Raw genomic sequence first — 26,435 nt, 5'->3', positions numbered from 1 at the left:
TGGCCAATTTACAACCTGGTATCAACAGGTACTGACAAAACTGGTGGGAAAGTGCTAGAAACTCATTATGGTGGCCAATTTACAACTTCACTTAAGCTGATAAAACCAAATTATCCTGTAATACCCCTCAGCAATGTAGCACCACAATTTCTTTTAGAACTTCTTCCTGTCATTTATTTGTTTAAAACATAATTGTCAACCTTGCAAGTGTACACTTAATATGCGTCTCTCAATAGCATGTGTTGTTGAATGGTGCATTGATAGACAAAGCCAAAGGCATTGAATCCAAAAATTACATTCTTTAATAACGGTAACAAGATTAACATAGTGATAAATGCAAGAACTTGAACAACTTATTCACAGTTTATTACATTACAGATATTCATAAAATTTGGATAATCTGTTCCATCTTTATGGACCAGCACTGAGCTGTTGTTTTCTTAGCACTTTCCACCATTCCAGCAGTCCTGTTCTGAACATCAATACAACAGCAGTTTGTCCCACTGACAGACTTCAATCATCTCATTCCCTTAGAAATATTTGGTGGTGTGCTTGAAAGAGTACCTTCAACTCTACAGATTAGCATTCTCCTCCCCAAAGGACACAAAAGAATTAAGCTGCAGATTCCACAGAACTTGTTTGCTTTCTTCTCTTCCCATAGCCTTAAATGTACAATTGTAGACAAAAAAAAAGGGTTCTTTGAGTGATTCAGAATTCATCGATAAATTTTTATACATTCATCCATTTGTAAACACTTAATTTCTGCTCATCAATTGTAGCCAGATAGTCATTTCCATTGCCAGCAAAGGGAAGAACATCTAATATCTCTTTTCCTTGGTTGGGTAGTTTCTGCAGCTGGTTTCCATTGCTGCCATTCCATATCAAAGTCTAGGGAATAAAAAAACAAGTAAACATTTTGCACACTAAGTTGGTGTTCATCCACATAACCATACAAAAGGTAGACATTTTCTCAATGCTGGGTACATGTACCTGCTTGAGAATGTCTTTCTTTTGCATAGAATGTTTAATCTTATGGCTGAGAGGTATGCCGCCGTTAAGATCATGACATGTACATACTTCTGTTCTCTTAGCATAATGACAAATTCTTACATATTTTAGAACATTTTTGCATGAAGATAATAGTAAATAATTTTGGTTACACATGTAGTTTTTTCAAGACTTTTCTTAGCATACATGTAGCCCTTTCACTTTCAGAAGTGGCCAAAAAATACTTAAATTACCAAGACAGCAAGCAGGTAATCAGAATTTAAAAAAAAAACTATCAAGCTTCTGATATCAAACAATAAAGACCTTCCATTGTAAGAAGCTGTTGATACATGTGGGGAAAGAGGGTAATTCTTGAGATCTTAAATGTGAAGGGTTAAATTTATCATCACTCTTGGCTACCCCTGATGTGTTCAAGCTTCAAGTGCAACACTGCAGATATCATTTACTGCACAGGAACATAATCAAACTGCTATACACCAAAGCTTGAGGAAAACTCACCGATGAGAGGCTCTCATCACCAGCTGCCACCATCAGAGTGTTGCAATCATCAGGACAAGTGAATAACCTGGATTTGCTGAGAAGCTTTTGTGTTGGGCCGCCAACACATTGATTGACAGCTTGACAGGTACAGAGGCTGGCATCTGAAAATAACATAATTGTAGAACACAAGAGTTTGTAATTATTGCCAAGCCAAATACATGTACAGGATCATTCAGCCTGCACTGCTGGTTAGTTGTACCAGCATATAGTACAAGAATACAAACAAAATTGAATGGCAGAGTATGAGAGCAATGGTGAGTAACATTCTTCTTTTCATATCTGTACTCTTTCAATCCATACCATCAACTCGTTTGATTCCACACCAACAGCTGCAACACTACTTAAAACCAAACCAAGTCAATTCTTTGTTTTTATCAGACACCCTTTCCTGAACGCCCTTAAACAATGATGTTTATTATCAATAACTACCAGTACCAGTAAGTATTCATGTTTCCCACACAACCACAATGTACATACCATCCTCACCATCCTCCATATTCCCTGCTCTTTCTGCTTGAGCTCGGGCCATTGATACACCCACACCTTTACCTTGCAACTGACAAACCTATGTGTGTTGTACCATACAGTGTATATAATATTAACAATAATTATTCCAATTGTATACAGTTGTTAACTTAACCTAAATCACAAAATCCCCTTGTGACTTGCTAATGAGAATCTGGTTTCATATCAAGACACATGCAACACCATCCTACTGTATGTCATTCCTTCCAGCTAGATTCATTGAAATTATATGATAATTCATGATAGTCACTTCTAGGAGGCAAAGGCTTTCAGATCAAGCCTAGTACATTTACAGTAAACTGTATTTTTAATTAGTAAAACTGTTACATACATGTACAGCATGAATTAAATACATACATAAAATTTTAATTTCCCTGCAAAAAAATGTTGGGGTGGGGGGGGGGTGGGGGTGGGGTGGGGGGTGTGTATTACAAGATAATTTGGTTTTAACAACCGAGATCTTATTGTAAATTAGCCACCTAAAGAGTTTCTTGCATTTTCCTCAACAGTTTTGAGACACTTCACCAACAAAGACTCTTATTTTATCTCACTGGCTAAACTTTTATCCAGCTCAGATTAAACATAATTACATCATAGTTTAACCTTGAGATTGCGTAAAAAATTAACATGTGGTACACATTCATTTGAAAAATGAACTGCACAAGATAAGAAAATCCTACCAAATGTCTTGTTTGAGGGAATTTCTTGGAGGGGCGAAGAGAAAACAAACAATGACGAGTTGATGGCTCAAAGGATAAACTGGTGCAAGACCCTAAACAGTATGAGACAAAAAGGAATTTAACTCATGATAATGTGTTATGGTACGGGTACAAGTGTGTTATGGTACGGGTACAAGTGTGTTATAAACTAAGTGCAAATAAGGTCTGGCTTGATGTGTTTGTTGTAAAGAGAACTCACACCATGTACATGTTAACCACCTACAGGAATTAAGGGCCAAAACCAAGCATTATTTTTAAAACAAGCTTTAACTGCCCACACATGTGAACACTGTACACAACACATATCCTTCACAAAGGTGATGGCATTTTCATCCTGGGATTGGTTTTGTTAGAATATGGTCAACTCACAAAGTGATACAGTGTAACTGTGCTGATCGATACCCCCCCCCCCCCCCCACAAGAAAATTTCAGAAATTCACATTCAACTTTTTCCCTAAGTAAAGACGACTAAGCAAATAACATGACAGTTTTCCCCTTACAGATCTGTCATTTTCTCTAATACAGTCAAGTACCTTCAGGAAGAGTAAGGCAATGGGGGACAAAATCAGCTCCAGGTGTTTTTTCCCAGAAAGAAGCTCCTTCAAGTTTGCAAACAAGAATTCCTCCAGGTCTGCAAAAAAAAAAAAAAAGGCAAAAGAGTATCCCCAAGTAAATTGAAGTGTCCATTCAACCCCTCTCTTTAAGTAATTATGCATTTCCCTTCTACATTAGTTATATGCATGGTTTGCAACTAATTCCCCAGAATTCTGTAAATTGGAAAAAAAATCAATCATTCAAAAGTTTTGAAACAAATATGTGTATTTTGATTCTTTCTCTCCTGCATGCATACATGTGTTTTTTTTTTCTTTTCATGTGGATGCAATTGCTCAGGGAATTTGTCTTTCATTTGGCATTCACCTAATACAGTGTTTGACGCCCATAACATTAAAACTGTGTGGAACAGCTACAAGTTAATCACTATTAAAAATAAAGGAGGTAAGTTTCTAACTAAACTGTGGTGCTGCATCAGTGGGGGAATATAAGAAGATAATTTTGGTTTTACCAACTGAGATGATCATGTGCATTGGCCACTGTAAAGAGTTTCAAAGCTGACATTCCTAGTAGTTTTGACTTTAAAGTTATTATTATGTCCAGCCTGCTCTCACTTGACTTGGATTAGTAGTTGTTTGTTCATTCTACTGTACATACAAGTCAAAAAAAACCTTTGTCACAAGGTAGTCTAACATTCACCAATTATTATTATTTTTTATCACCAGATGATACAAAAAGAAAGCTTCCAAAATGTTACAACCAATTACTATACAACATAAGGCAAAACACATTTTTCTCTCCTACAAGTGTTCCACTGACAATACAAGCACATCCTCACAATACGCACTTTAAGACAAGTGCCTATTTGCAAACAAATAAATTTAAGGCCTTGAGCCAGACTAGTCAGCCACACCCTTAGCACACCTTGCTCTATCTCTTCTCAAATATTCCAACAGGCGGAGAAACACTTATTCTGCAGAGCCAACATTGAGGCCTGCTTGCAAACTCAACCACTCAACACCCCACTCAACAGCATTAATGAACAACTACTGCAGTAACAATAATCAATTCTTTGTTGCCTTGAGTCAATTTGATGCAATAAAATGTAGCTCTCTCTTGAATTTCCTTTCACACTCACTCAAGAAAAGTACTTCTATCTACTTGAAAAAATTACACTGTTAATAGTTTTTAACCCTTCACTCCAAGATCTCATGGGTAATTCTCCTTACTGTCTGTCATACAGTTCCTATGGTGTTAGCTCTGGGAATTTGGTGTTGGATCAACTAATAATCCCCTAATTTACATTTGTTCTTATTCTCATTACCTGTGCACTTAATATTGTATGGCTATTGTGAGGAGAAATTCTGTCTTGGTCATCCATGTGAGTTAAAGGGTAAAGGAGAAACTACCAAATGTGTTTTGACATGATCTCACCTCAGGGCACCATGAGGGTCTGATGACACATGAGCCAAGGCAATGACAGGACAGGAACCCCCTGTTGTATTCTGAATACTCTTCAGGTAAGTTTCAGTGTTTCTTATGTCGAAAATAAGACAAGTACCATTCTGTAGGCCGCAGTAGATGTAATTGGTGTCATCTTCATTCCAAGCACATGACCAAGCAGGAACTGGTGTATTGTAACTATGATTCAAAACACAATAATTTGCTAACACTTAAACCAAAGAGAACTTTGGGTGAGGCAAAATGTTATACCAATGAAATTAAACTCAATACAATGCTGGCCTCAGACCATACATGATACATGTACCTGCAGTTGATTCAGGCCTTGTCCTCATTGACTAAAACACATTACTTTGTATATGATGAGTTGAATCATGCATACATTTATTGGTGCTTACTATTGATCTATTGGAGGACAGACACATAGATGACATCACCATTGACGACATTTTGCTTTTTATCAAATAAAACAAATAGATTCTTTATTCCCGTAGGTCTTTTCAAGTCATGGATAAACAACATCAGTGACACAATCAGCTGAGCCTCATGTGCCACTTTTTGTTTTTACCACATTTTGACATGATCTGTGATCTATTACATGACAGACACATGGCAGCATGGAACCTACATGTACTTGTTACATAAAAAATTGCACTAAGTACTAATTCTTTTTTCTCTTAATACTCTTTACTCCACTCACGTCTGTACAACAGCATTGCTCAGCATACTGGTGACCCTGACAGTCTTGTCCATGCTTGCTGTCAACAATAAACCATCACCTCTGTTGTTAAATGCCACATCACGGACGGCCTTCTGGTGAATGCGCACAAACTCACAATGCTTTGAATCTAAAGAGCTCACCTAAATTTGCACAAATATATTAAAGAAAAATTTACATAAACATGTTCTGGAAAGGTGAGACGGTGAGACCGTTGGCTATAAGTCACCTTGGATTTAATGCATAGACTTTTCATTTCAAGTCTTACAGTTTCTACTGAATGTAAAAAGATTGCATAGCATAATTAATCAACTCAAGTGAAGTTTACAAATCATAAATCCAGGAGAAAAGAACAAGATTCTAAAAATCACAGTAAAGACTAAGGAATTGAGGTTATTAAGAAAAGATATTTACTTTACCTTACCTTACCTACAACATACAAGGAGAAGATTTCAATTCAAACAAGCCTTTGAATTAGCAGGCCATACAGTAAAATATGAGATAGCATAAAATTAAATACTGTTAGTAATAATCCCAGAGCCTTTTACATACCTTTACCACACCAAATCCAGGAAAGAGCTGGTTTGGTGAAGGCTTGGACACGACTAGTACAGCATGGTGTTGATCAAAAGAAATCACTCTTGCTCCATTCTAGTGAAAACAAGTCAGAGGAAATGATAGTATTACTTTTACTAATAAGTCAAACACTGGCCAGATAATACAAATTCTTAGCTCTGATGGTGCAGCAGACAGAAAAGTAAAGTTACATCTATCTCTCAGGTTCCGACATTTTCTTGCCAAGAGATCCATCAAGATCATTGATCACTTCACGTACACCTCTGCTAATGTCATTTACTATATAACTTGCACTTAATTATTGCAAAAAGTTATACATTGGTGAAACGGGAAGATGACTTGGTGACCAATTCCAAGAACACCCTTGCGATGTAGAGAGAAATGACAAGGACGCATCCAAACCAGTTGCTAGACACTTTAATTTCCCTGATCATTCTAAGCAGCATATGGCAGTTTGGGGCCTTTTGCTATATCTAGGCAGTTCGGAAAGCCACAAAACTCTAGAACTAGCACTCTTAATCCCCATGGTATCAATGAGCACTTTTCATATAACTAATTTATTCTTGTTTCTGTCACCATATTCCCACCAATAACATCACTCCATTTTCTGCATATAAACCTACACACAACCCACAATTCCTCCAATAACACTTATGAAGGGCTAACACTCAAAACGAGTCTATTACTGTATTCACATGTAGAAGTGGCACATACATGTAAGTGAAATTCAAGCTTTACCTGTGAAACTTGAAAAGACGTTTGTAGAACATATGATTTCCTTGATAGTAACCTCTGACTAGAGGTGCTTTGCCCAAATGTTCTTACAGCTGTTGATGCCCCCTGAGATTCTGAGCTGCACTGAGAGCACGAGCTGGACCTGAAGATTTAATAAAAGACTGTACCTTTAACCTTCAAGAGTGACTAGCACTTACTTTCTCCTTACTTTATCACCCCTGAATCACACATTTGAGGTCACAAGAGTAGAGGAAATGATCAACAACTAAACACTGGTTTTCAGTTACAACAGAGTCTGAGTCGAAATCAAAGGTGCAGAGCAATATGATCAAGTGAAAACTTTGTTTTGATTCCAGTAAGTCAATTGCAAAATTGCAAATTGCAATAAAGTTCAGGACTTACGAACAAACCTTGTACCACACCAAACTAATTACCATTGTTGCCTGCGGTTACTTTTCATTCTGACACCTGATTGGCTCATTCAAGAAACATTTTTGTCATTTCAATTTTCTTCAGTTTACACAAACCGAATAAAAAGCAGCACCAGGAACAAAAACATGACCTGCTCTTTGGGTTCATTATTTGAAACAAAAGTACAGTACCAACATGGACATAAAAGTTAACGGACTGAGAAAGGGACCATTATTTTGCAAGAAGACTTAGAGTGTAAAATTAGAGGAAGGTGACCACGGTTGATCTTAATGCACGTGTACTCTAACAGAGTCCTAACAGCACTGCCATCAGATCACCAAATCAGAATAGAGGCTCTTCTTGGTACAAGGAGCACTCTTTTGAATTAGGTTGCTTATGCAATAGGGGCACTTATTTAAAAAGGGGTGCTCAGACACAAAAACAGATTTGAGGGGAGGGCATTTATTAGAGAGGAAGTATTTATTGGAACAATGGCACTAGATCAATCCTCATCATCTATTCTAAGATTAGGATAGGATTCATGCATTATGCAAAAATCTACCAACAAATCTAAAACTTTGAGATACACAGTCATGCACTATACACTGATGTCTCCTTCATCATTTACCTTTCCCTTTGTAAACTGACAACCAGCTGCTCTTGTCTTTTGAGTTGTTCGACAATTCTCTCACATTCAGCTTTTGCCAACTGGTATTGCAGCAATGCACGAGCCTCTCTCTCTTCTGCCTTCTGTCGAGCTTCCTTCTCCTTCTCCAGATCTGCCAGTGCCCTGTCACGTTCTGTTGTATCAATAGCCTTAATGGCTTTTGTGTAAATATTTCTTATGTCTCTTTTTCTTGCTGGTGCATTGCACTGTGGACATTTATCATTTCCTCCCTTGGCTTTTAACCATCTTTCGATGCAGCTTTCAGGAAAAAAAAAACTATATATATCTATATATATATCTATATATATATATATATATATATATATATATATATATATATATATATATATATATATATATATATATATATATATATACATGTATGTATGTATATGTAGGATAATTTTTAGTTTGTCATAAATAAATTCATTCACTAAATCATACAAATCTTAAAACCATTCACTTGGGATCAATTGGGATCCATTTTTACCACTTTATTGGGTTTGGTCCAGATCCATCAAAGGAGGAGACTCTCAGCTAGAGCTCAATGCCTCAACAGCAGATGGTTATTGAACTTTTCACTACATATACCTCCATGTGATCAAAACATTTACCTTCTTCCAAAGAGATGCCCACAAGTGAGAGATGATAGCCTGTGAGAACCTGAGTTTGACCATGGCTCAAAACAAATTGGACAACTTTGGGACTAAAAGACACGAGAGAAAAATTACCATTAAGTAGTACACATGATGTCACACACACTTGAGACAGCCATCATGTCATAAAAAGACAGACCAGCTAAGGTAAAAGCTACTGTATTTAAAAATTGTTTAAAAATAGTTTACAGCCGGATGAAATTTTTTCAGAGAGTTCAGGTAAAACCAGCTTTTCACCAAAATCTATAGCCATCAAAGATCGGCAGCGCAGACTAACATCCACCCTCCTTGTCCTGAATTCAGATTTTCTAATCGAAGTTGTGAACATGGACATAGTCAGCTAACAACATTGATAAGGAGGGAGGGGGTCGTTTCCGCGAGATCACGAAATGTCAATGACTATCTTGTTACGCAAAATGTCTGCTATAATTTTGCTGTTAGTCTAGGCTCAGACTGAGAAAAACTTACATCGTCATCTTTCTCGGGTGATTTAACCGGTAACCTAGTATTTTTCGCTGTCGCAGAAATGTTTTTAGTGGTTGTTTTCGATGACTTTTTTTGAAACTCGTCTGGGGAATTCACTTCTGACAGTCCAAGAACTTGTACATTTCTGGCGACCGCCGGCGTCACATTTTGAATCGACGACTGCACCTCTGATACATCTGGCATGTTATTTTCCTCGCTTGATTGCTGAACGCGTTCGTTTTCTTGTTCATTTTCGCCCACGTCCACCTCCATCTCTTGTTCTTCGCGATCCGACTCGTCCTCCGACTCCACGACGTTCTCATTTTCACGATCATTTCGATCATATGTAACAATTTCTACAACTTCAAGGTCATCATTAGCGGGACCTGAAGCCATTGGACCTCTCAAAACCGTGTAAAACTTTTATCGTTACATAATTCCGATCAAATGTTCCAATTCATCGACATTCACGATACCCGCCATTTTCAAAATGACTGATCCGAGCAACTCCAAGATTGTTGTTGGGTCTGGGTCTAGCAAGGCCTAGTCCCCTTCCGTGAGGATGTAGCGCGCGGGACGAGCACGTTACTTTTTAAGTAACTTTCTCAGAATTAATATTACTATAAATTGAGAGATTTTTAATTTGAACCTCTTTCTTTCAATGGAGGGTCGATCGATAAGATAGTGTCTTTTCCTTCTACTTAGCTGTAGGAAATTTGGAGCTTCCTTGTTAAGGTCTTCATGCAAAATCGGGCATAGAGGCATTCTGTCTCCTTTGCCGCCTTTCTTTAGATGGTCATTCAAGATCTGCGTGCCTATCTTAGCACTATCAAGACCAAATATGATGAATTCGTCACTCGTTGTCTTATCTATAGGTCAGTTTATGACTTATGTCATGTTTACAGAATGCGACCAGACCTCTTTAAGGGGAACAAAGGACCCCTTTAAATTCGCCCCACTCCTAACTTGTGGCCTCACAGCTATGTTGGTAGTACATAGTTGTCAACCAGTATCCGCATGGCACGGTTGCGAATTCCCGTCAAAGCCTGAAAATTTTTTTCCTTTAATGATTGAAAGTTGCAGTTTGCACGTAAAGATGATGTTATGATTTGTTTCCTTCCCGAGTGCAAAGAGACAATGCGGTTTGATGCTAGTTCGTCGCCATTGATTTTTTTGTGCGGAGCTGCAGGAAGTAAACTTTTATATCCGTTCCATACTTCTCATGGCTCTTTCGCTTGATGCTTCAAAGGGCACACAAAACCGCTCCCACAAAACTGCAAGACAGATTGACGCAAAACGAAGGAACTGTCTGTAACAGCAATGACTGAAATATTACTATTCTTTTGAAACATCGCAATAAGTTAAAACGAACTATGCGAAAATGAAGATGCCATTTTCCTCCTTCTCTTTCATTCAACTGTTAAATATTCGCAGTAAATCAGTATATATTATTCAATTGAAATCCAGAGACATTTTTGTGGTCGTAAAGTATTCTTGTTCTCGTCTTGTATAATGAGTCTTTCGAAGGGATTTTAAAAACCAGACGAATTCTCCCAGTGATAAGTTTGTAAACGAAGTTTTCTTCAAATACTTTTTTTTCTGCGTGCGCACAGTTCTGGTGCATCCGGAACACCTCTTTTGCAATTAACTAGTCTCCAGGCCCTTTTCAATAAGAGCAGCACGTACGATATACGAAGTGTCATAATGTCTCTTCGCCTTTAGATCTCTTAAACACTAGATGTTCACGGTCAAGAAAAGAGAAAGCCACTTTTCGGCAAAGCGCGAGTGAAAACATTTAGCTCCTTCGACTTCAAGAAACTACAAAAATCTGACTCAAGTTTATGATTTTTATTGCCGAGGTGTAGATCGTTTCGTCGCGTGTTTTAAACTTCACGATTCACGTCATTAAACGAGAAAATGTTTTGTCTTGATTCTGTGCCACAGCTATGAACTCTTTCTTAGAAAATTTCATCTTCTAGCCAAGGTGAGTACTTAAAATATAACTCTTCCGATATCAATGTATTATTGAGAGAATTGTTGAGAAGACGCAATTATATCACCGAGAAGGTGCCATCTCGTTAAAGAAACCTATTCCTTTGGTAAGTAGCGAGGGGAACAGATCTTAGGAGTTAAAAGTCTTACCACACCGAGAAAGAACAAAATGACGGGCAGTCAAGGATCTTTCGACAGGTAAATTTTATTCGCCTTTGTTGGAAAAGTGAACCAAATCTGTTTATCTAACTTTTCTATGTTGGATTATTTTGATGTTTCTTACTCTCCTACCTGGGCGAAAAATCCTTTTCCCTTTTCGCCAGCCTCTCTAACGTAAGACATTCACTGTTTAAGACGTGACAAGCGTAACCTGGTAAACCGTGAATTTCCTCTTTCAGAGACAAACTCTGTCTCTTTTTAAGGCTTTGTCGTCGACAAACTTATTGTGAACAATAAATAATTTTGGTATCAAAGTTCATCGACGGCATTCAACGTTTCCTCTCTCGCTCTGCAAAAAAGAGCGATGTGTCTAATCGAATTTTCATAACCAAACAAAAAAGTGAACAAATCACGAGAAAAATTTGAAAAATGCGACTAAACAGTTTGAGTTTGAAACTAAAACGTTTCATTGAAAGCGAAGTGTTTCTTACAATGGTAAGCACGAGGCTATCCCAATTAGATTGCCGTCTCGTGGCCTCTGTGTTTTGGGCGCCTTTGTGATCGCTGATTTCTTAAATGTTTCGCTCCACCCTTGAACAAATTCTTGTCCGTACATCCTTGCTCAAAAAGACATTTTTCCTTTGAAATTAAGATAAATAGATTATTTAATTTAAAAATGTTAAACCATGGTCTCTCTGTTTGGGTCCAGTAAGTGGATCCACACATCATTAGCACAGTCACTATAATTTCCCAGAATGCATTCCTTTTGATTTTCTAACTTTGGCATTGAGAAGTACTTTTCAAGGATAAAACCAAGTCCTGAGTCAGTGGATTGTCTCTTGCAAATATCACTTTCCAAGACATTTTCTACCAATGGTACTGTCAAGTCTTTCTTTTCGTAATCTTCCAGTCCCCTTTCGGATTCAGAATAAAACGACCCAGAGTCTAGAGTCCATGATCTTGTCGCCTCACTTGAAGTAGATGATTGGATACGTTGCCGAAAACCATACGCACGCGAGCGCAACTCTTCTTCCACTTCCGGTGGAAGTAGGAAAGGAACCAGAAATAACAGGCATACTCCAAGTGTCGTGAAAGCGCCGGCCATGTAAAATGCAGGCTCGTAACTTTTGGAAATTGCATACATCCAACCTGTTGACAAAAATTTATCAATTTTCTCAACGCGGAAATTTTTCGGGTGAAATTTGTGACAGTTAAAAATCTATTTTCTAAGCGTTTCCTTATCGTTCGAACACTGAGAGAAAACAAAAGATTCTTGGAAGTTTCTGATTCTTAACGGGCGCATAGGGAAACAAAAGCAAAGAAAAGAGAGAAGGTTGATCCAATACCAAGTTCTCAGAACTAACATCATAGGAATTGTATGGCAGACAGTGAGGAGAATTAATAAGGAGATATTGGGGGTGAAAGGGTTCATGGCTGTAGATTGTACAAGGTGCCATGATAAGTACTCACTCGCTACTGGAGGCCCAAGCATCATTGGAATGCCAGTGAAGAAAAACATGACACCGTAAGCTGTCCCCATCATCTTTCGCCCAACTATGTCCCCCGTGAGGACGGCAATAAGGACGACAAAACAACCATCGTGAAAGCCAAACACGAGACAGTATGCTAATAAAGATCTGTAGGTGGTGAATACAGGGAGGAGAGTGGTGAGAACACTGCACACAAGTAGACACAGCTGGTAGAGGTACACACGATTCACACGAGGATGGTCTGCAATTCGACCGAACACGATCTTTCCGAGTGTTTGGGACATCGCCATGTAGCCAACCAAGACAGCACTGTCTTGTTTTCGAATTCCAAGGTCTTGCCCATGCCGGACCTGCGAGAGATTAAAAAGCGTATCAAGAATGGCTTGTTCTAGATGGAGATAAATCCTCTCTTTACCGCAGGAATTGGCATCGTAATGGTGTTACAAATTGTGTAAGTGCGTATCACCTTGCGTTAAAGAACATCGTAATTAAGTTGGAGTGGTAACATAATGGTTCCCTCCAATAAAAATATCGCTATATTGCAGCCAATCAGGTGATCCAGTTTTCTAACCACCTTTAGCCATTTCCCCCCGCTTCCAGCCACTTTTTTCCCGCCCTTTCCCAAGGCCAACCCCTTTGCTTTATGGAATGCAAATTGAAAGAAATTTCCAGAGGGAGGGATATAACGTTAATTTTGCTGAAGCAATCAGCGAGGAAAAATGCATCGAAATAAACTCAGGGGAATGAGCTCCGAGGAGTAAGGAATGATATGTTTCGACCAGTTTTCAACAGAGTGAACAATTAAGTTTCACTTACCAAGTGTACGTATGGTATATAGAACCCGAACAACACCAATCCAACAACGACTGTCCACACGATGTAAGCTTTGTTCTTGAAGAAGGATAAGTCGATTCGTTTCGTTTCCTCTTCCGTATCATACTTCTCGGTATCGCTAAATTCCAACGGCGCGGGCACAAGATAGAAAATTAAACCGCTGATCAGGATGAGCAAGGAGGTTGCACTGAGAATGCGAAGTGCATCGCGCCAATAAAAATTATCCAGCAGCAGGCTGAGTGCGGGCGCAAGTGTAATTGTTCCAACACCAGCTCCAGCCAGGCCAATGCCATTAGCAACGACCAGATTCTTGGAGAAGTAGCCACTGAGAACGAGAACTGAGGACACGTAACACATGCTAGAACCCATGCCGAACAGGAACGAGTACGTGACGTACATTCGGAAGATGTTGTCGACGAAGGAAGATAGTAGAAGACCAATCCCGACCAATATTCCACCAAGTACGGTGACCGCTTTGCAACCAAACCTTTTACACAAAAAGCAGCTCAGAGGTGACAAGACGAAAGTGAGGCCAAATGAGATCGAGGCTATCCACGCTGTATAGAAATAACAAGTAAATGTTGAGCAAACAATACATAGCAAGAGAATTTCAAATCAAGTTTTACTGAAACCCGAGATTTCAAAAATTGCTCACTTTGCACTCCCTAGGGTTTGTTTACAGCATGGCTTTGCTGCTTGAAGCCAAAGTAACCCTAAGAGGAGCTGAGAATTTATTTTCAATATAGGGAGGAAGAAATTACAGAAATCGCATCTTCTCTCAGAAAAATCCATTTATTCAATCCTAAACGTAGTCAGTGGAAGCATGGTCTCTTTTGCAGCCGTTCTTTGGGAAGTTAAAAAACCTTTCTCTGACATCCTGACTGCTAAATAAACTAGTGAAGGCCAAAATTCTGTTTGAAACTCGTGAAGGAAGGTTAGGAGTGGCCTTTTTACCTGTAGTCGCCTTACTTTCTCCAAACTCAGTCAACAGATCAAGGTACAACAGGCCAAATACATTGTGGATTCCCATAACAACGAACTGTGTCATAAACGATCCAAGAACAGCAAACCAGCTTAGGCCACCGTCAAGCGTGCCAGGCACTCGTAAACTTCCTTTGAGCAACATTTCTATACAAGCCTGGCGATTGAAAAAAGCAGCATGACAAGTCAGTGGACATGGAGAAAAAAAACCGTCATTGAAAACGAGCGTAGATTAAAAAGTTCAATGCTTTCAGTTTAACAAAAAAGTCTTCGCAAAAACACAAGTGGTATAAAATGAATGTTATACCTTTAGATGTACAGCTCTTTGCATCCAGATTTGCTGAGCAATACTCTCAGTTTCATGGATATGACCAAGATGAGGCCAGAATTTTGTTTCATCGCACAAGAGCTATGATTCATTCTAAGAAGAATAAATGTTTTCGTAATGGAGATGTGTCAGTCAATTTTTTTTTCTCCTTATTTTGTTTTTCATATTGAGTTAACAGAGGCTGGCATCGTACATTGCAACATTGTACATGTTGAAGTCTATAGCAATTCTTGTTTTATCATAAAGTGTTCTGTGCTTGTTTGTTGGGTGGTAAGTAAAATGTACGGTTGACTACTTGGTTGGTAGATTGATATCAAGTGTATTTGTGGCAGCATGGTTTGCTTGGTCGTTAAACTGGCATGTCCACCTCTTGGTTGCGTTGTTACCTGTCAGTCCATCTGTCCGTCAGTTGATTGGTCAGTTGGTCGGTCAGCCAGTTGGTTATTTGGTTCAGTGTTAATTGCCCACTGCTTGGTCAGTTAGCCGTTCGGTTGGTTAACCAGTTAGTTGGTTGGTTTTTGGGTCTTTGTCGGTAAAATGGTCAGTTGTTTGACAATTTGGCCCTATCTGTCAGTTCATCGGTCGGTTTCTCTGTTGCTTGAATGCGCATACGGTTTTTTTGTTGAATTATATAGTTTTCCTTAGTCAGCGGTTGATTTCCCGGTTTGTCGGTTGGTTTTTCGGTATGTTAGTTGTTTTCGTTTTTTTTTGGCAAATATTTACTTTTTCAGCAAAGATCTGAATTTATTCGTAGATGTTAAAACACCAAAAATTACTTACCTTTTGCAAAAGATGGCCTTAACCTCCCGTTCCTTACCAAACGATGCCTAGTTCTCAGATCTCCTCCACTCTGGGAACCAAACTAAAGGAAGAGAAACAACAATGAAAATTGTAAGGTTTTCCTCGTCTTCGTGGAAGGGAGGTAGCCTAATACTGAGCCTGCCAGCAGACCCATTGTAAACCCACTCGCAGACCTCTTTAATTGCACGCTCACGTTGCTTGCCGATTCCATACTCTTAGGCCTTCAGGCTGTTGTCGCGGCGCCAATGAACGCTTGGATTGCGCTCTAAGTGGGACGAATGTGTCATGTTGTTAGACAAGAGACTCTCAGATGGTTCCTGTCCACCTAGGGGTATACTTGGGTTCCACAAACATTCTCAGGGAACTTTGACGAAATGCGGATGTTTAGGCAAACATCAAAAGACTAATATTCCTTACAGGGGGAGTAGCAATACACCTCAGTCGCTTCCTCTATTGCATTTGAAATCGCGTTAGGCTCTGACAGCTTTGCGTGTCAGCCTCTCATGCAAACTTTTTTCCCTCAGAGTATTTTATCAATAGCCGATCCATCTCTAGGGATATAACTCATCTCTGGGATAAGGGAACACCTAATCCTCCTGTGTAATTATGTGTTTACTAAAACGTGGATAAAAGTCAACACTTTTTTCTCATAGGACACTTCCAAAAATTTGTTCGGTAAGAAAGTAAAACCAAGAAGAGGCAATGATACATCATGAAGAGACAACGATTGCAAAGGGTGGCCAACAATGGCCAACAATGGCCAAGGGACAGTCAAGTTCTTCAAAATGCATTGAATTAGGGGCTTAAACATGTTATGCTTGGGACAAGAAGAACGAGCTCTAAAGCTGACTTTCTTTGATCTCAGATCTCAGCACGTGTCCTTGCATGGATTAGGACAAATATGGCGTGAACTGACCAAGAATTCCAAGGTGGTCTAAAGGCCAGAAGGGTCAACCTTAGACTGATATCACATAACAAAAAGTATTGATAGCTAGCATTCAGTCCATCTTTTTACACTTTCAACGTTGTCATATTTTGTTTAAACAGTCGGTACCTTTGAAAGTTTCAATTCGATGTCATCTCCCCTCTGTGTGTGATATTAATATGTAGACATGAGGTTTTCGTGAGCCTTATTCTCACCTCTTTAATATTTGTGATCTAATAATCTATGTGGATCAGGATTGACATATCTTTTTACTCAGTGATAAAATCACGATAGATCAGTAAATAAACCTGTAATACAGGCTCGACATTACTACAGTTTGTACTCAGGAAAGATGTGGCAGAGAAGTAAATGAGAACCTTCTAGCTTCCAGAAAAGGTAGTTTTCACTGATTCATGCAAAACGCATGCCGCTCGAGTGATCAATTTCCGATAACGATAACGATCGACAGCTACACTATGCATAAAGAGTCAGATTCCTATCTGATGTTTTGACGAAAACTCACTAAGCTAACAGCGTTCTAATCTTGCGGGAACGTCCTTGACTCTAAATATGTTCGCCACGTAGGTATTTTCCACAGATTATAGTCTTTGAAGCAACCTAGCAGATTCATGTCTCTACTAAAAAAAAAAACAATTTTTTAGCAAAACGATCTGTTTCAGATTTCTCCGACAGTTGATGAATCTGTCCATGCTATGCCCTTGTGGTTTGAACTTTACCAACGGGATCTCCATTAGCTGTCCAGCTCCACAAACAAATCTTTTCCTGCTGTAAATAAAACTGAGGAAATCTCGACTAAATTTCGAAGAATAACAAAGAGGCGCACGGAACTTCAATAATCGAAGTATGCTCTGCTTAAACGTTCCTAAGCTAATGCGAACATCTCCAAGACGTTCAAATCTGAGAGCTTTTTTCAAATGATATTCTATGTCGCACTATCTCTAAGTGTGGTTTACATCCAAGGTGAAGCAAATGTCAGTATAAAATCAGACTTAGGAGAAGGTTAAAAATCGGGAACCTAGTTTGAAGGCTGCTACAAGCAGACCAGAGAAAAATGTTACATATATCTTGGAAGTGAAGCTCTATACCCATTACACCCTTCTTGCCAAAGGAGGCCATGACCTCATATCATATCACCATTTCACCAGATGGAACAAGAAGAGTTAAAATGTTCCAACAGATTTTCTTTGTAGATAAGGCCAATTTAAGATATTTAATGTTTAAAACAGACATAAACAACGGCCACTAGCCTAAGGCAATAGGTAATTTGTGGAGGGTAAGCGTTTCGTGTACGAAAAAACTTATAAAGAGGTATTGGGTTGGAATAATCTTTAGAAAACATCCTTGTATAGGACGACGTTTGAAAACCTTTGCACCTTTACTTCCAATACAATGAATTTTCTACACTCTGGGTATTATTACACGAACGTCAAATTGTGAATCGGCGAATCTGAAGGTTTTTTTTGGAAACAAGCACAAGCGAGCTAAGCACACGAAACATCTCCCAACCTGTCATCGCATGAAAGCCTCAGGCATTCGATTACCTTACGAACTTCGGTAATAGAAATAATCCATTAAAAGGGCCAAGGTTACAAATTAGAGGTGATACTCTCTAACATTTCTCCATGCTGTGATCAGGTGGACTCAACTTTAGTCCCACGGCATCGAAACAACTTTGAGAAACACAACATCGTTTTGAGATCCCCGCGTGCCTGTCATTAGGAAATTGCGTTTTTAAAAAGCCTAGATCCTTTCGATTCAATTTCTTGCGGCACTTTATTCTCTAATTATCGAGTGTCAGGCACAATCAGGTCTATTTTTAGTGACAAACTATATACTTCAATTTTGTTGCTCCTTTTTCTGGATTATACACGCTTATTCTTGACATGCATTATGTGGCATTGATAACATCGCAAAATAGGATAAAAAATTGACCGCGACCTTCTTGCGTTGAATCGGCTTTCGTTTCAAACCCACGAACTAAAACGCGCTGCTAGTCACGTCCTTGGGTCACTCGCGAGCCCACAAACTGAAAGTCTAAAGACCAACTTCCCCAGGTGACACCTAGGTGAAAAGAGGCACTATAAAGTATAAAATACAACGTTACGCTGAGGATACCGGTGCCGACACGTACTAGATACTGAAGACCATGGTTTATATAGCCCTGAGGGACCTTTATCCGGTTTTTACTGCCCCCGCGTTTTAAGCGATTTTACGCTACGCCCACGGTTTTTCCGGTAATAAAACCAACTCCACATTATATTTAACTTTCCCTGTGATGCCCACAGTCGCAAAACCTATGCTGTGTTACAAAGGCGTGACTATCACTTTCGTTACCATTACTAAGCGTCACATAGTCGCCTAGTTGCATTTAGCGTCCCATTGCTAGATTTCTTTCCAATATTTCGCTTCGTTTACACTAAAACCTCTGGACGCTAGAGACCAAGTGCCGGAAATGACGCATTATTTGTGTAACGCATGACTTTTCCGGTTTTGTTCAGAATATTTCAGCGTTAACCCACAGGGGTCCCAAACACAACATTTACCCAATCCCCACCCCCCACACTCCTCCGATTCCTTAAATTAAACTTCACCCTTTTCAATTTTTTTTCTTTTTGTGCACCCAAAACTGCGATCTTATCTTTTACGCTTGATATTTTCTTCGCAGTCTTGCCAAGCAAACATCAACAGCTTTTCCGCGAAGAAAACAAAAAACTAAAGAATTTCCCGTAAAATCCACTAATGCCAGACCAGATACATATTCAAGGTTTGCAATTCGATGCCTGAAAAGAGTTTTGTTATGAAACGTCATAATTTTGTACAATCTTTGTACATCAGCCTGATCTGACAAGCAACATCACGGCAGACAATCAATTTTTCAAAGATCAATTTTTTTTACGCTTAGCCATTTGGCAAATTGAAGTGGAAACATTCGCTTGTCAGACTGTGTAAGCACAGATTTATTTTGGGGGGCGTTTCAGAATTCTAGATACCCCATGCTTCTCAGAAAATTTCCTTCCATATTTAAATCGACAATAGATGCTGACCTTATAAGATAACTAGTCGAACAATTTTTGGTCAAAGTTGTGTCAATGTAATTATTTAACATGCCCCTTGCTGATCATGCAATCTTAGCTGTAGTTGCATCATAAAACTAAACAAATTATTTTTGATAACAATGCTGATAAGAAAAGAAACTAAAAACTTCCTTTATAGAGAAAATACCCCAAGCGACGTATTCCGTTTCATTTGTTAGCGGTGAAGCATTTTGGAGTGTATTTTTCATTAAGAAAATAATCGGGTTTCCAGCATATTTCTGGACAATTTCAATCGACACAAAATTTCGATCCCTTCCATTGTAGTACGAGTGATAAAAAAAGATCAGAATAGTTTCCGTGAGACTTTATGTTTTTCAAACTTTAGCTTAAAAGAAGCAGACCGTATAAGAACAGTTTTGACCGTCCGCGTTCTCCCGGCGGGAATTTATGGCGCGCAGGTTACGAAAGAAAGAAAAGAAATTATCGGGGTTTTACCCTGCGGGATGCAGAGAGGGGTTTGCCCGGACGAATTACGACTTATAATTAAATTAGCATTATTCCGTTAACAAGAAAAGGTATTATAACTCCAGATAAAACAACGTCAAGTCCAGTACTTGAAGAAAAAATATTTTCATTTACGCGTGACTAACTGATGACTGTGAGAAAGTGACGCTTGTCTCAGATCAAGCCAAGCGAAGTTTGATCAGCTGGAAGTCGCCGTAATCAAGACAGCGAATATTAGGAGAATTCTACGAAATAAGAAACTTATCACAGAGATGAATTTTAAAATTCTCTTAAAAGACCATCACAGCAGGAGTACGAATGTTCTTCAGAAAGGCTTTGTGCTTCGTGAATTTTGTCTCTAGGTAAAATAATAGATATCCAAGTTTTAAATTTTGCTATGGCCACGAGTGATTACAATTGTTCCGTTAGGAGAGGATATAAATATTTTCTTTCTGACAAATAACTCAATTTTGTATGATCTGCAAGATCATCTAAGATCAAGAAATTTTGCCACAGGCTCTTGCCTCTTGTTTAGACAATTGAATCCGGTTATTTGAAAAATATGTACGATAAACGATAACTCTTTTGATTTGTTTTATAAGCACGTGAATTAAACAGGAGTCAACGAGAAGACCGGATTACTCCCTTAAAAAATCAACGTGTTGGTGCATATGTCAAACTCCCAATGTAATTATTTTAAAACCGGTTTAATCGAAAAATAAAGAATTCTGGTTCTCCCCTAGGTGAAAACATACTGTGCTGAGGGGCAATGTGCTCCTCGACTCCTGATGCTTTGCATATATAAATTTTCAAATCATGTTACATATCGCTTCAAGATGTAATTTAGCCTCTGTCAAATGAAGACGAGCCCTGTATGAGAATGCAAGCATATATTTTTCATATCGCATTGAGATAAATCACATACCCTCATTTCTATTGCATCAAACGAAAGCTAATCGTAGTTGACTTTGCCTAAGATTCTTCAAGTAATTTCTTTCGACCGCGATTAGATAAAAGACGGAAATTTTTCTGTCACATCATACCTCTCCGAAAATTATCTGAAGTGAAAGCAAACAACACTGACCCGTGGGTCGAGTTACTCTCATGTTATAATAAAAAAAAATTCATGCAACATGAAAGTCTTGAAAGCGCGCAAAGCTACACTGCTTTTTGGGGCAACGTCTAGCAATAACATTGAAATATACGCATTACCTTACTTAGGTGGAAGTCAAAACTCAAAGATCTTGCGCGAAATGAAATCAAAGACATACGTGCTTTCTACGCAAATTATCTGCGTTTTTTGGAGTCGCGCTACCCAAGACTTCCGAATAGCTGTTGAAGTCCGCAAAGGTTATCGCTAAACACGCACAATTTGCCTGAATTTCCACGCCATCGGCACGAAATGAAAGCATCAACGAAGCCAGCTGAAGAAAAAATAAAATACCGCTCTCTAAGTCCTTACCTTGCTTGGCAATCGCGAAGTCCAGCGCAGGCCGGCTTTCCGCAGTCGAAGGTGGAATAGAAGCGGATATAGATCATCTGCAACGAGTTCCCTGATGGTTTGGCACTGGTTTTGTAGGACCCTGTTTAGCCGGCTTGTCCAGTCACTAATTTTAGCTGCGCAGGATAATGGGATACCCTTTCTGCCTCCAGGGGTCCGTTATAAGTAACTGTTTAACAACCGCTAAGGGACTTCCGAAACCTTGCCGAGATGCAATCGCTTCCAAATTAAGCTTTCAACTCGTGTTCCATCGACGTATGCTCGCACAGAAGAAGAAATACCCACCAAAGCGAGCAAAACGAAATGGGATACACTCTTTCCGCTACACTACTGCATGCGGTTGAGTTTTGACCGATGTTTACCCACCGCATGCTAAAGGCCAAGAGCCGGAAATGAAACTGAGAAATAGGCGGCTTTCCTCATCCTTCAAAGAACCGAATGGATTTTCCACGCATTGTCCTTAGACATGAAAACATCTCAATCCTCGCGAATCTGCATGAAAATGTAGCGACGAGATTTTGTTGGAAAACGCGTTATATTTTCATCAAGAATTTCCCTCGAGTAGAGAGCTTTTAACCTCGCAAAATGTTTCATTTCGAACTTCGGACTCAAGAGGGTAGGTTTACTAAAACCAGTAGCAATTGTCAATCATAAATCTTTACCAGGGGGCCTGGGGAAAACATCGTTAGAGACCAAGGGACGTTCTCGGACTAAGAGAAAGATCATTGATTCGATATCTTACTCTGTTTTAAGACGTAGCACTCTGATTTCTGCACCATTCCCAGAACAAATTTCATCTAACCTATTAATTACCACAGCATCTGCCTACGTAGCCGAATGTATTGGGTCACCGCCTACTGATAATGTGAATATATCGCTACTGTAGTTGCGTCGCTCGAATTTCACTTCAAAAACTAGAGCCGGGATTTAAGATTTTCCTTTTTCTCAGCTAAAATGAGAGTCTTTTCCATAAAATCAATACGTTTTTGATGCGTGGAGTGGACGGTTAATAAAAATTATACTTGATAACAAGTTAATCAGGTGCCCACTCTCGGTGAGGGAGAGATATAAGTATTTCTAAGCTCTGAAAGAAAAATTTATGAAATTTTGGAGACAACACCGTAATATAACTGATCTCAATGCCTTGAACTTGACGTTCTCAAAGGAATTTTCCATCCAGTCCCGCTTGAGTTTCGATTCCTTGCTGCACATATGCATCGAAACATTCATAGAACTTTCCTCACTCTGATCCCCTCTCCCTCCCCTCCCCCTCTGCACCCATGCACGCGCTCTCCGACCTATAACCGAGTCTAACTGTTATCTGACGCTGCAAATCAATTTTGTCAGGGTGGGTGTAGGGTGGAAAGATTACAGCTGACATTGCTCTACATGAATGACAAAAAGATTTTGACTGGATTTTCCGTTGTTCACCTTCTCAAAGAAGACATCAGCCATGTCTGGAACATGTTTCCAATGTTTGCAATTTCTATATCAAATGGCTGTTGTTTTTTTTTAATGGAGAATATTGACATTAGACATTCTGAATAAACGCGATGAAGATCTCAATTATCGGGTCGCGCTCATTGTATCCCATTTCTAGGAGTGTTTTAATTCTGAAGAGATTTAAGTTTTGAGCACGTACACATGACTCGTAAGAAAGAGAAAGGTCCTGCAAACATCTTCTCAAACAAATAAGTGGTCCTCTGCTCGTGACGTGAAGATTACCTTGCGAAGTAAATTGTAACTCGGCAGACATTTCTAACAGAGGGTTCGCTCGATGGAGACAGCTATTTCTGTTGAGAACATGATCTACTGTAATCTAAGATGGTCATTTTTCAGGATTGCAGTCTGTGTTTATTATATCCTATCGGGCTAAAGGAAGGTGTGGTTTGAATCAGGCGTACATCTACCCTATCTCCTGACGTGTTCCGAGGACCCTGTGTTCTGGGAACGACCAGGGGAACGAGGTGAGCGAAGAGAAATACTCCAAGGGCGAAGGTGAGCGACGGAACGAGTTCTTCTCCGACTTCTTCCGCTGATGTCCCACCATTTTTCTTGCATATACTTCGATCTACTCCACAGACATAGAGCCTACTACCCGCTTCTACTCCAATTCCCCCCCCCCCCGCCCCCCATTTATTACCTCTTTATACAGAGCCAGAGATTTGTTTCAAACAAATGTGTGTAAATGTTAGTTTGAGCACCTGGCTGTTGTCATATAAAAATAGTATTTTAGCACTAAGCCATATTCTACCTACAATGCAACAACCATTTTCACTTCAAAACGAGAAAAACTAGTTTTGATAGCAATGAACTGGAAGGATGCATTTTAAACGGCTTTTTACTTGTCACGTTCTGATTGCATGCGCGGATTACGGCGATTCACGTGATGGTCATGCACTCCGGGAAACTGGACTCGAAATACATCATGATAACGATAAGTTACCTAGGACATCCAGTTTCCGAGTCACGCTCGTTTAAGTCTCCTGCGCAACTGTTACTTTGGTCTTGTCACGGTTCATGCTTCCTTCTCACTTGGTGCTAATGTGGAGTGAAGAACGGCTTTATAATCGTTTTTTAGAGTCATGTTAGCTGAGGTTTCTCGAAGGAAGCGGTGGTCAGCTTCATTTAAAGGACCACACTCAACCAGTGTGCTTTGCGCGCTGATGTTGTTGTTATTATCCGGGAACTGAATACTCACATGAAGAGCTGCCATAACTACGAGTGAATATTTCAGAAAAAAGATAAATGAATTATGCAGCTACAATTAGATGTACGCATATTTTAGAGAGAAGTTACATGTACATTCTTCCAGGAGTTAAAGAGTTAAATACTTTCATTATTTCGTAACCGTCGAGGAGAAAGCGTGACCCTTGACGAAACCAAACAGTAACTGCGAGGCAGACTACAACCACGTCGTCAGGGCCATCATTACTCATCGCGGGTTAGAGGGATAGAAGTTTAACTCAAGGCTTTTCCACAACAGGCCCTCCATAAAAGCACGGACAATTGTGTAACACCCTCACCTCTAGATCTGAGGGGGGGGGGGTGGTGCTGTCTCCTACTGAGATATGAAGGAAGATTAGGGAGAGGGGTGGTTGCTGACGTTATCGTCATCAATGTCGTCTTCGTTGTCGTCATCTTTACCGTCTGATGGTTCAGTCATTATTATGCTATTTCGATCGTTAGTGCTATTCATCCTCATCATCATCGTGAACATTATTGTCATAGTCATCGTCATCTTTATTGTGAACTTTTCCACCTTAATGTTATTGCTATCTTCGTCGTTTCCGTCATCTTCCTCATTATCATCATTTTTATCGTCAGAGTTATTTTACCATCATCGTCATCTCCATCATTATCGCTGTCTTTATCATAACCGCTATTATAATCGTCATTTTTATCGTCAGTGTTATTTTACCGTCACCGCCGTCTTCATCATTATCGTTATCTTTATCGTTACCGCTACTATTATCGTCATCGTTATCGTCATCTTCATCTACATCGTCATCGTCATTCTCATCTTTATCAGCTTTGCATCGTCATCATTTTCGTCCTTTTATTGTTGTCGTCATCATCATCATCATTTCAGTCATCGTCATTATCACTTTAGTTGGTATTCAACAGAGGATATTCATGGCCGCTTGGAAATAGGAAATTTCTCTTCGAACGTTGAAAAAATATTTCAGTTGTTCACCTCGCTCGAATGCAATATTCTATTTATCATATTAAAAAAAAAAAACAATGAAATGCTAAATAATTTAACTTAAATAATTTTTTTAAAAGTAGAACAACGCATAATCTTTTGAAGTGTGAAGATAACATGTTTTCCACGTGAAAGGTCACTTCGTACTTCATTGGTGTTTAAATCATAAAGAATAGTGGGCTCCTGATAATGAATAATGTTTTTACGCGATAGCTTTATACATTGCAATAAAAAATGGAATATCTCCTCATTAACGTCAGGCTGGGAGTTACATCCCTGACACGTTCTTAACATCTACATCAATTTTCAGAAACAAGGTTGGAAGTGAAAAAGATGTTGGCGATTGGATTCTCGGAACGGTAACATCATACCAGCGCAGAGTTGTTACGACTTCAAATTCCTACAAATTCTTTAGTTTGTTGCCTTTCATACGAAAATCCCTCCATATTTTAATTCGATGTTGAAAACAGCTTACAATGAAGCACTGATAGTGGATAAATCGCCATTAAAGCCTCCTGTTTTCTTAAAATTCACTCTTTTGAGTCATCCATTGCTTTTTGAGAGGGAGAGATAGATACGCTGAAAACATCCAGGCAGGAAAACACTCTGGAGGAGAATTTCAAACTGTGCCCTTTGCCCTAGTTTTTTACTCCGAGCGGCTGCTCTTATGAAAACAAGTACAAGCTGAGTGATAGTTGAAGAGTTTGAGGAGAAAAAGGGAAACGATATTTATTAGAAACTACGTTAGGCGTAGGCGTGAGAGACGGGTAAAATTATGAAGACGTGTGCGTGTAATCGAAAAATTAACCTCGCTCCACGTCACAGTAAGTGGTCTTCCCTCTTATCAAGAGTTCATTACATCACTAATCTGTTAAGTGTGTCTTTATTTCTATCTACTTAAATCGTTTGGAATCCAAGGAAGGCCTTAGAGCGTGTCAAGCTAGAAATACAAGAACTGGAATCTTGGAGTCTACCCTTAAGGGATGGTGGATTCCTCTCATAAGGTTAAGAAAATGTTTTATCATTCTGAGTTGATTTTGAAATTAACTCAGGTAGAGTAGATATATCTAGGCTTTTTGAAATGTGTCGATATCCTGCTATAGTTTGCAATCTGATTTCAGATTG

The 26,435-nt window shown here is 39.2% G+C and overlaps 2 protein-coding genes across 4 annotated transcripts; both read right to left on the bottom strand.

Moving 5' to 3' along the window:
• Positions 1-278: 278 nt before the first annotated feature.
• On the bottom strand, positions 279-9,522 carry LOC131798116 (E3 ubiquitin-protein ligase rfwd3.S-like). 2 transcript variants are annotated; one of them, XM_066163755.1, is made up of 12 exons: positions 9,037-9,522; positions 8,527-8,618; positions 7,874-8,170; positions 6,838-6,976; positions 6,076-6,174; positions 5,506-5,666; positions 4,779-4,985; positions 3,326-3,423; positions 2,754-2,845; positions 2,026-2,113; positions 1,507-1,649; positions 279-868 (listed from the first exon to the last, which is right to left on the bottom strand). In XM_066163755.1, exons 1-12 carry the CDS (start codon positions 9,427-9,429, stop codon positions 788-790), a joined length of 1,890 nt encoding a protein of 629 aa, XP_066019852.1. In that variant the 5' UTR covers positions 9,430-9,522; the 3' UTR covers positions 279-787. The 2 variants fall into 2 exon arrangements, with proteins under 2 accessions (XP_066019852.1, XP_066019851.1); XM_066163754.1 differs by having other exon boundaries at positions 288-888.
• Positions 9,523-11,212: 1,690 nt separating this feature from the next.
• On the bottom strand, positions 11,213-22,151 carry LOC131786514 (monocarboxylate transporter 10). Of its 2 annotated transcripts, XM_059103569.2 has the most exons (7): positions 21,566-22,149; positions 15,598-15,679; positions 14,797-14,910; positions 14,463-14,646; positions 13,491-14,065; positions 12,655-13,024; positions 11,213-12,333 (listed from the first exon to the last, which is right to left on the bottom strand). In XM_059103569.2, the coding sequence occupies exons 3-7, from the start codon at positions 14,818-14,820 to the stop codon at positions 11,864-11,866; spliced, it is 1,623 nt and encodes a 540-aa protein (XP_058959552.2). In that variant the 5' UTR covers positions 14,821-14,910; positions 15,598-15,679; positions 21,566-22,149; the 3' UTR covers positions 11,213-11,863. The 2 variants fall into 2 exon arrangements, with proteins under 2 accessions (XP_058959552.2, XP_058959553.2); XM_059103570.2 differs by lacking the exon at positions 14,797-14,910 and having other exon boundaries at positions 21,566-22,151.
• Positions 22,152-26,435: the final 4,284 nt, after the last annotated feature.

Source organism: Pocillopora verrucosa, chromosome 3, assembly GCF_036669915.1.
Source record: "Pocillopora verrucosa isolate sample1 chromosome 3, ASM3666991v2, whole genome shotgun sequence".
NCBI lineage: Eukaryota > Metazoa > Cnidaria > Anthozoa > Scleractinia > Pocilloporidae > Pocillopora > Pocillopora verrucosa.
The sequence above is the reverse complement of the archived record's forward strand: the minus strand, read 5'-3'. Positions and strand labels throughout refer to the sequence as shown.